Source organism: Argiope bruennichi, chromosome 10 (assembly GCF_947563725.1).
Source record: "Argiope bruennichi chromosome 10, qqArgBrue1.1, whole genome shotgun sequence".
NCBI lineage: Eukaryota > Metazoa > Arthropoda > Arachnida > Araneae > Araneidae > Argiope > Argiope bruennichi.
In genome coordinates, this window is record NC_079160.1 from 108,635,555 (window position 1) to 108,647,077 (window position 11,523).

Below are 11,523 nucleotides of genomic sequence, written 5' to 3' on the forward strand. Positions count from 1 at the left end.
TTGCCTTGCGAATACAAACTTGGTTAAATATATAATTATTTTATTATACATATGTCTCTAATCAAATAATTTAGATCCTCATATTGGATCGCTGGACCAAATGATATTTATCTATATTAATCATTCATTTCCCGGATTTGAATATATTTTTCGTTTTCCTTCCAAGTAAGCAACTTATTTCAGCTGTATGCATGCAGGCTCATTACCAGAAAACTTATGAGTGCTGCTATAAAGTTAAGAAAAATATGGAATGGCACAGAATGCGATAAAATAATTACAAAATTATTAATAGAGAGTCAATTATGGAATCAATTATGTGGAAGTAAAAATAGTTTTCCCATTTTACACCAAAAAAATACTGATGTTTTAACGAGATAGGTAATTCGTCTTATCTTTTGTTTTTATGTTGAAATATCATGAGTGAGAAAGTGTATCGCTTTTAATTTCCCAGAGAATGCTATTTCAGAAACATTCTCTATATAAATTATTTGGGAAATAATGTTTTCATGGCTGGTTTAATCGAGCTTTAAAGCTAAAAAAAAATCGTTTTAATAATTTTTCTAGGTAAATAAGATCTTTCAACATGTAGATACAATATTCGTTCATAGTGTACAAAAAGAATTTGATGCAATATTACAATAAATTACCTTGTGACAAACTCTAAGATGGCTCTGCATTACTTGCATTGATGTGAATTACTTGTCAGATATGATCCATGAATCATTGATTCCATTCTTTTAATAAGTTTTTGATTATATTTTTATCTATTAGTTATTTTTCTTTGAGTAAAATTACTTTATATTCAATAATATTAAATATTCCTTTACTGTTAGTTATCAAAATAATGTAGTTTATAAAACTGATTTTCTAGCAATGTATTATTAAAATTTTCTTTGTAGAAAAACAGAGATCTGTTATAATCTTTTAATCTTCAGTACAGAGAGAAAAAATGGTTCACTATTCTGAAAATCTTCAGTATTATTAAAGAAAATGTTGGAATTCTTAGAAGGTAACATATTCTCAAATACATTCATTTCTTTTGATTTTATTCATCAAACTGATGTTTCCTTTTGATACAACCATTAATTAATTTTTTCATATTTTGAAAAAATATTCATGTATTTAGGAAATTATAACAAATCCAATAATTATTGTTAATAAATAATCTATGATATCTACAAGTAGAAATGGCTTCTTTAGTTTTTGGTACAACTTGATTGCCTCGAGTAAATTGCCAATGTAAATGTCAAAAAAAAAAAAAAAAAAAAAAAAGCTAAAAGTGGCCAAATTAGGAACAATCATGCACACTTTCACTTTAGGTTTCACAAACTAAATGTGAGTAATTGTAGCTGGCCATTATTCTTGGTGTTGTTTTAATAACAGTTGTCATGGAAATCTAGATATACTTTATTTTTCTTCTTTTTTCACTATTTTTATTTTATATCACAGCTTACTTTATAGCAACCTTGTTTTAAATTATCTGATTGAAAATTTCTTACTAGCATAAGTAAATTCTAAGATCTTCTGAGAGCTGTTAAAAATATATTTCAAAAATTGATGCCATTAATTATGTTTTTACTTTTGTTCCCTTAATATGTTTGATTAGTTAAAAAATAACATCTTACTGTTTTTAAGTGAAATTTTTCTTGTAGCTTATAATATTTAACACATGAATTACCTATAATTCTTACTTACTTTCTAATTATATTCCTCTTCTACACCTTTTAAGATATAACAAAAATGGGGAATCTAATTAGATAATGTCCAAATCGCATGTTTGAGATATGGCAGCTAAAAATTAATTAAATTCTCTTCTTTATTATATCTACTGAATTATAAAAGCCCATATATAATAAAAGACAGAATGAAAATGCACAGAATTCAGTGTAATACGAATTAATCGATGCTATTTCGACCATACTAGTAAAGACAAGTTTATGATCAACTCTATTTTGTGTATGTTTCTAATTACAGAGCCTTAAAAAAAAGAAATAGGAATAACATTTTTGTTTTGGAGATATTTTTCTAACCTATTTAATATTTTACAAGATTATTATATAGCAGTATACGTAAAACCCAGAATAGATGCAGTCCATATATTTATGGCATGAGCTTATTAATTTTGTAATGAATAAATTTTTTCTCATATTTTACTATTTCAACATGCTTATGTAATTTAAATTAAATATGATGCATCATGTAACGATAAAGAGCAAATTTATTTTGAATTATGAAAATATATTGTTTAATATTAAGTTAAGTGAATAGTAAGTTTGTGTTACATTTTTTAAAGTGCATTTCAATTGATACTTTTGCTGTTTAAATAGGGCCACAGATATGCTAAATAATAAATAACACTTGCATGTTAAATAGAAGTTGCCTTTTATACATTGTGACAGGTGATTGAAAACACATAAATTCTTTAATTTTACTTTATATAGTTTTGAAATGAATTTGAACGTGTAATTTAATTTGCAGTAATGAATTTGTGTGCATTTTTAAGTGCAAGTAATCCCAGCTGTAGAATCCTTACCTTTGTTGCACATAAAAAATAACGGATTTCTTTTTTGTGTGTGTGTATTTAATAGAAATAAATTTATTGGACGTGATTTTAGATCATCTTTAATAATGCGAAAAAAAATTGTATTCATAGAAAATATTATACATTTTGTTTAAAGAGAATTGCTTTTCTAAAGATAACATAATGTTACTGAAAGCAACATAAATATTGATTCTTATTCAAAATTATTTCTGATTTTTTTTTTTTTCTTTTTTTTTTCAAAAATTGAAGTAATTCTCTCTGTTACTTTCTTTTTACTTCAAACTTAATCTCAAGAAATGTTACTTATTAAAATGTTTGAAAAGAATATCTGATATTTTTTTCTAATTATACCAATTTTACCAGGTTATTACATTTTCAATAATAGTGAAGCATTGTGAAATGTTACTCACTGTTTTTTTAAATTAACAAATTTTCCTGCTTCTCTTTATTTCTCTATAATATCTGAGCATTATTATATATGATAGATAATCTTAATATCAAGTTTTTAATACATAAGTTGTACATGAGTTAGCTAAAACAAGATTTCCAGAAACTTTTTACATAGGAATTTTGTGACGTGTCTTTTATTTAAAATAAAAAAATCAAAGAAAAAAAACCAATTGGGATTTTATATTTTCTACTTTTTGAAAGGATCAATTATGACAAAACAAAAATTGTGTAAAGGAATTTGAATTATCATACCTAAATTAATTTCATTTCACATAACAGAACTGAATTCAATTCCTCTTTAGTTTTTCTGTCTCCAAAATATTTATTTGTTTGAGAATATGCATTATAGAAAAAATTCAGTTATTGTACCACATAACAGATAATATTTATAAGTAGTAAAATATAGAATATTTATCAGTAAAAGAATAATGCAGATTGAATCTCAGAAAATAAAATGCATAAAAACTAAATTATTTTTCTCATGATAGTATCTAAAATAAAGGAACATAATTCAAAGCATTTAAATAACCAAGAGAACTACTATCTGTACAATTTTCTATTCCCACATAAAATCGTGAATCTTTGTCGAGCAAGCTATGAATACTTAGAGTGTGTTGATTTTTATTTTCGGAATCCTACACATAAGAATTGTGTGCTTAGTAATATAGCAACAAAACCTGGTACACATATATTAATTGTATAACATTGATGAACAGCTGTTAAGAAGTATGATCTTTGGTATGAACCTAGTGCACTCTCCTTTCTTCTTCTTTTTTTTTTCAGTGATTAATTGCTATTATGAACTTTATGTGCAAGTACCAAAAAAATTATATGTGTATTTGGACATCTTTTTTTTTTCCCCCTGACCAATTGAAACCAAAATTTGACATGAAACTACAATTGTAATCTCAAAGTGCCATATCAAATTTCATTTATATAAATCATGGTATTTTTTCATTTTACTATTTACCTGAATGCAAATGTAAAAATCTATAGATAATCAGCTCTTTGACAGATTTGATTCAAAATTTGGTAAGAATCTATACTTTTTATGCTAAATTGTATAAATTCATTTAAATAAACCATTTTATATTTGAATTATTGCATTTACATGTATGCAGAAATGCCAATTGACAGACAATCAAGAATTTGAGAAATTTTTTTCAAAACTTGATGCAAATCTAAATTTTAGATACTAAATCTGAGTACCAAATTTTATCTGTCTTATTCTTAATGCTATGTAATTATCATAATCATTTGTAGTTCAGACAGACTTTCTTGGAAGGAATTCCGTTCAAAATTTGTTTGAAACCTACAAATTTGGTGTAATGTTCAAATACCCGATGTCATCCATCTAGCTCAAAGTGCTCAAAGTTTTGAGGTATTGTGTTTGCTTTTAGACAGAGTGATAACCAGCCAGACACAATTTGAAAAATATGTTTTTCCAGACTAAAGGACTCTGAAATGTGAAAATTTGTCAGAATCTTGAATCTTAACTTTTGATAATTATAATACATTCTCTTTGTTTATGAGGAAGTAAAAAGAACTACCAGTCAAACATCAAATAAATATATCAAATTTAAAAGAAAAACAGTAAAAATGTTCATTAGTTTAATACACTGAAAACCTTTTAACCTGTAAAAACATTAAAAGATATATGGAAAACCCTAAGATCTTGAGAATATTTATAAAAAAATTTATAAAATTTTTATGCTGAAAATTTTTTAATCTCATTTAATTTAATAAAGATATTCTTAAATTGTCATTCAAATGGTGTTGCAGCCAATCTTCTGGGCATTTGTAATAAAGAAATAAATATTGTCATTCAAAGTTTTAACCTACATGGCAATATGAATACAATTTATTTCCTGGCTATCAATCATATTATTAATAATTTTATAGATTAATAGCATACAGTGAATGTTTCTTTAGGTTTTGGGATCTATATGAGTGGTTTTTACACATTTAAGTAAAAAAATATATGCTGAGAAAAAAATGTGAGTAATCTTGTAAAACAAGCAATACAAGAATTTATTTTACATATGCACAAGATTTCTGTAACTATATTTATATAGTAATGTGTAAAGGAACTTTTCTGGTTTTGCTGTAATTCTGCAAAAGTTAAGCGGGATGGCATTATTATATTTCAACATTGTATCCTACAGAGACACAATGTAGTTACAGGACAAATAAACATTAATAGGAAAAGGAATAGGGTGCTTACATTAAGTATGAAAGTTGAAAAATGCTTAACTGACAGAATTGTGATAGTACAAAAAAGTCTGAATGAGAAGGACAACTAACAGATAATTCTTAATAAGAGATATGATTTCTATTAATTGCAATGGTTACATAGCAATGTCTATATATTCTATGTAATATTATCTCCAACTGTTGAAGCATGAGCATCTATGTCGGTTTTTTGTTGATCTCTGGAGGTTATGGTCGTGTCACCAAATATCTCCCCAAAGCATTCAAAACATGTTCAACGAGATTTAAATCAGGAGAAGTGCTGGCCAATCATTTGATGGTTACCTTCACTTTCTAAAATCTCCTTAATTATTTGGGGCCTGTGTAGTCCCATTCAATGTGCATCATCCATTGACAAATGGTATCTTGGAACCATTAAGCATGTGTGTTAGAAAATAACTTCATCATAGTGCTGATCTATTGATCACTGAACCTCTATTGAAAATGTGGAGGTCTGTTCATCAATATGCCTTTTTTTCTCAAACAATAGGACCATCTCAGCAGTCTCTTTCCTTGATGCTAAGGAAATGAAATTGTGTCCTTATTTTTCACCATATCTAAGGACAATGAGTATTGTTTGTGAGACTGAAACAATTTTTCATGCATACAGTGGACATGACTTCATTGAAGAAGTTTTCAGTTTTTGTAACTGTTATGCCTTTGTAAATAGTTCCACTGTTAGCCTGTTGTCAGTAGTAGACCAATTTTATGCAGTCGCCTAACCACATTAAATCAGAGCATTTGTTGACTGGTTACAAATGTTGCCTGCTGTCTGATTTTAATTTTTTTACTAACATAATGATGTATCAATAATTTGTTATTGTTGTTTTTCTTGGCTGTCCTTCCAAAACTTTTCTTATAGTACTTTGGAACGTTTTCCAAGCATGTGAAACTACATTCTTGTCAATTCCAATATCTTTGACAACACTCATCAAACTATGTTCTCCTTTTTCTTGGTCAATTTATTTCATGTAAAGGGACATCCTCATAGTTGCTGGTAACCTTTTAAGACATACAATATCACATATCTATGCAATGAATATCTGGAAAAGGGAAAATTTTCCATCTTCTTAAGTTGTCCTTTATGGTGCATGCTGACTTTGCGTGTTCTTGCATCACCTGTAACATTATGGTCTGGATATTTGCATATTCCTTTACTTTTATGTTGAGTTAATTTTTCTTTGTAATTTTCACAAACAGCCCCTTTCTTCAATTCCGTTACTGTCTGGTGAAAAAATTACTTTCTTGCTTAACTGTTTACTGTTTGATGAAAAATTACTTTGTTGTTCTTTTTTCCACATTAGTATACTATAGATCTTAAGTAACTATGCAATATTCCAGATTTAATTGATCAATATAGAAATACGATATTTTTATAGCTTCTTCATTTAAAAATGCATTAGTTTTACAAATTCTTTATACAAATGTTAAAAAAATTGTATTATATTGTTGATGATCTCTAAATATTAAATGAAAAATTGTAAGCATTTCATAAAAATGAAAATGCATATGAAAATTGAAAATAATTCTAAAAATGCATTTTTTTTTTTTTTTTTTTCTCCTTTCTTAGATGATTTGATTTCTATGGATGGACAACTGTGCATAAAATTTTTTCTTCCAATTGAAACAAAATATTACATTAATCCATGAAAAATATTTTTTAATTGAAAAATAGTACTAAAACTACGTTACCTCAACTTTTTTTTTTTTGAGAAAAAAGTGAACTTAGAATGTAAAGGATGGATGCTACTATCAAGGCAAATGAAGTAAAATTGATTAATGATTTGTGTATTGAAGCAACTGATACTGACATAAATGTTCGAAATCAGCCAAACTGGGATAAGGAATATCACATATGCACTGTCTGTGGCGAGACATTTTCTCATAAAGTGACTTTAAAGAATCATCTTCTTATTCATGAAAAAGAGAAACCTTTTGTATGTGATATCTGTGGCAAGGCATTTTCTCAGAAAGGCTATTTAAAACACCATTTAATTACTCATTCTAATGAAAGACCTTTCCCATGTGAAATCTGTAGTAAGTCATTTTCACAAAAATCTCATTTAGACGAACATGTGTGTTCTCTTCCAAAGGAAAAACCCCATTCTTGTAATGTTTGTGGTAAGAAATTTTATTGGAAAAGCAGTTTAAGTCAACATAAGCGCATCCATACAAATGGAAAACCTTATTCTTGTGATATATGTGGTAAAGAATTTTTTAAGAAAGATTACTTAAATAAACATTTTTTGACTCACACCAATGAAAAACCTTATTCTTGTGATGTTTGCAGCAAAAAGTATTCTCGAAAAACCCAATTAAATCAACATTTCCGTTCTCATACAAATGAGAAACCTTATTCTTGTGATGTATGTTCAAAAAGATTTTCTCAAAAACGTTATTTAAATACACATTATCGTACTCATACAAATGAAAAACCCTATTCTTGTGACATTTGCAGCAGAGGATTTTCTTATAAATATACTTTAACTGAACATTATCGAACTCATTCAAATGAAAAATCTCATGTTTGTGATATATGTAATAAACAATTTTCTCGAAAGCGTTATTTAAAAGCACATTATCTTATTCATAAAAATGAAAAAATTTACTCTTGTGATATATGCAGTAAGCAATTTTCTCAAAAAAATTATTTAAATAAACATGTTCGTATTCATACAAATGAGAAATCGTAATTCTTGTGAGGAATTCTCTTTGGAGCATTATTTAATTTTGTATTATTGCATTTATGGGGGGGGGGAAGAACTGCATGTTATGAGGTAATAATTTCTTGTTATTTTTTTCTTATAATGGCCTTTCAAATGAATTAGCTTCTATTTAAATAAAAGTTTTTTTTATTGAAATATCTGTTTTTAAAACTTTCCTTTAAAAAGTAATCTGAATATGCATTGCAATGTAAATATAAATAATAAAATGTTGGATGGCAAATGAGTTTTGAAGCAAGTTACATGCTTGAATTATTATCATAATCTCATAATAAAACATATAGTTAACAGATTTACTGTCATAATTTGTTCATTAAAAAAATGGTCAAAGAATTTATAGCAATTCACTGTATTTACCATTGTTGTATAATGAAATGTAAACATTTCAAAGATGTATTTTATTTTTCTACAATTTATTATATGGCTTGTAAAAACTTATATTTTATCAATGCAATCAATAAATTTTTTTATGTCTGGGTAATGTATCTTTTATATTACCTTAAGAATATTTTGTCATTTATTTTGAAAAAAAAACTTTAAGAATTGTTTCTGATGTTAAAAAATTCGAGTTTTGTGTATAAAGATATCTGTCTTAACCAGATAACTTACAGAGCCTAAAACATTGAAAAAATATTCTTCGATTTCTCTTTTTATATAAAAGTAATATAGTAATTTGAATTAAAATTTTATTTAATTTTTAAATTAATTTTTTTTTTTTTGCCTACTTGAAAATTTGAAATATACTATCATGTGCACTTTTTCTTGGAGAGATAAAATGTATTTATTTATAAAATAGATTTCTTTTCTAATGTCAAGCATACAAATTTTTTCACCCTGATTAAAATTTTACCATTGTAATAGTTAAAGTAAACCTTTTCGATTTTCATAATTTATAAATATTTTATGAGCCAAAGGTAAAAAGGAAATACACAGAAATGCAGACTTTTAAAAAAAATTCTCTGATTAACCACAAAATAATAATGCAATAGATTCTCATTAATCTGACACATATGGGGCAGCTGTCAGATTATAGAGAATATTGGGTCTATAGAGTATCATATACATATCACTGAATTACACAATGATACCTTTTTACATGTAGGGAAGAAACTAACAACATAAAGAGAAAAATATGATAAGTAGTTATGTTAAGTTGAATAGAACACATTAAACAGATAAATCATGCGTTGAAAGAGTAAAATTTTGAGTTTTAACTTAAAAGAAGGGCCCATTACCCTTCACCATGTCCCAATAGGGGAGCTGGACTAGTGGGAAAGTTAGATTAGAGAGAATCTACCGAGACATCTTTTCTTATGCTTTGCAAAAAAATATTTTACACTTATTTGTGAAATTTCAGATCATTATATTTTGGTATACCTTTTGTTATCTTTATTCAATGTATCCAGTTCACAAGGTACTATCCTGTCATCTGACTACGTTTCAAGTTTCATCCCCAAATATCCTTGAGTTCTATTTGAGTCCTGAGGACCATCACCGACCACAGTAGAACGCCTTCCTGAAGGCCTTATCAGACGGGTAAATACTGTCTTTACTTTCGTGGACAAACGCGCTCGGAAAAATGTGAGTAGTGACATCACGTGGGCATTTGCTGTACGGTAAATCCAAAAACGTAAATGTACTTTACGGTTAATTTATCGCTCTTCTTGTTTTGTGAATATCTGTAGTTTACTCATTTCGTTAAAGGGATTCCAGTTATACAATCCGTATATTTCTGTTTATAATGGATTTTTAATGCTATTTTTTTTCACTTTCTGTACTTATTTTTAGTAACAGTTTTGTTTTTGTTATTAATCCTGGGATATATTGTTGTCCCATCAATTTTGTTCATTTTTCAGTAATAATGACAGGTTTACATAAAAAAAAAAATCTAATAACTGCATAATATGTCGGTATTTTATAGATTAAATTGTGAATATCGAATTTAACACAGAAATACGCTAAAAAAGAGATTTTGTGGATAGGTGAGCAATTAACTTCAAAAATAAAAGCTTCCCTATTATTTTTTTCATCAAAGCATTAAATAGCAGCAGAATCATTCAAATTTTACAATTCCCTCAAATGTGACTATATAATTTACTGAATTCTATTTCAATTCAATGGTTAGAAAATGAACTGATCCTCACTAACTTTCACATCAGCATAGTAGTTAAATATTTTTTTAATTGTATGGAAGATGTTAATTACATATTTTAGAAATTTATGGTATATAATCAAAACTTCTATTATTATTTTTAAAAATTAAAGATTCAATCTGATCAAATATATTTCACAAAAAAAAAGACAGTTAACATAAACATTAATAAATTTTTAATTCGGAAAATAATTTTTCGTGGTTTTGATGACTACTGACTGGTGTTAGTATCTCTTCATCTTCTGATAATTTTTGTACAAATTTCTTCATATAACATTTTTTTTAATAATGAATATTCAGTGCATTCCAAAAAGCCAGTTTTTCATGAATATAGTCAATCAAAACTGATTATTTTATCACACGACCATACAACTTTTTTTGCTGTCTTTTTACAGAGAAGGAGTGATGCGGATATATGTTTACAAATTAGTTTCATTTTGTCGTCAATCACACCATTCTTGGCAACTACGTCACTATCAAAGCCATACACGATTGGTTGAATTTCGTTTGCAAATGATCTTTCCGTCACTATCGTCAACACTTTCAAGCAGGTTGAAAAGAGTTGACGATGTCTAGAGATGCATAATCCACGATTTTTTTTTAATAACAAATAATTTTGCTATTGTTATTTTTAAATATTCGTTCCAAATAAGTTATTTCAATCATATTATTAATTATTACTAAATATAAAATTTATTGTAATTAATACTTAGTTTACTATTTTAAGTAACGTGTGATTGAATTAATTTATCTATTTCAGCTTAATTTTTAATTTTAATATCTTTCAAAACTATTAATTTAATTTATTTATTGGAGTAAACCATTTTCTGACGTTGAATTTAAAAAAGAAATAATTTCTTTAAAATGTTCACTTTAGTTCTATATTCTGCCAGTAGATGGCGCCTGCAGAGTGAACAGAATGTATGCCATTAGAGAGTCATGTCACAGGCAATTAATTAGAAATGATCTTCATGGGATAACGCATTGTCAAATGTGAATATCGGAAAGTCAAACGGGGCTGTTATCATTAAGCGGAGCGGTGACTTCACAATTATGAACATTTTCCTCTGATAGCTCCACGTTCAGTGATATGCGATTGAATGATACAATAATTCTAAGAATAACCGGTCCGTTCACTTTTCAACCCATTCACAGATTTTTGCTTTTCTCTTTAGGACTTTAGTTAAGGGGATGAGCCATTTCCTGAGGATACAAAAGAAGAATGCTTTGTGTTTCTGGTGTTTCCTCTCCTCCCCCGGGAGGGCGAGGATCAGCCAAGACCCCTTCTTTTCTTCTAGAGGTGTCAGCTGACGCCGCGTAATGTCAATATGGGTATACTCTGTTTCACCCTAACTTGGCAGTATTGTAAAAGGTAGAAAATGTGACGCTCCGCGTAGGGAAAGAGT

The 11,523-nt window shown here is 27.6% G+C and overlaps 1 protein-coding gene across 1 annotated transcript; it reads left to right on the top strand.

Moving 5' to 3' along the window:
• Positions 1 to 8,280, top strand: LOC129989233 (oocyte zinc finger protein XlCOF19-like). Its single transcript, XM_056097620.1, has 3 exons — positions 1 to 165; positions 900 to 1,009; positions 6,813 to 8,280. Exon 3 carries the CDS (start codon positions 6,982 to 6,984, stop codon positions 7,933 to 7,935), a length of 954 nt encoding a protein of 317 aa, XP_055953595.1. The 5' UTR covers positions 1 to 165; positions 900 to 1,009; positions 6,813 to 6,981; the 3' UTR covers positions 7,936 to 8,280.
• The last annotated feature ends 3,243 nt before the right edge of the window (positions 8,281 to 11,523 follow it).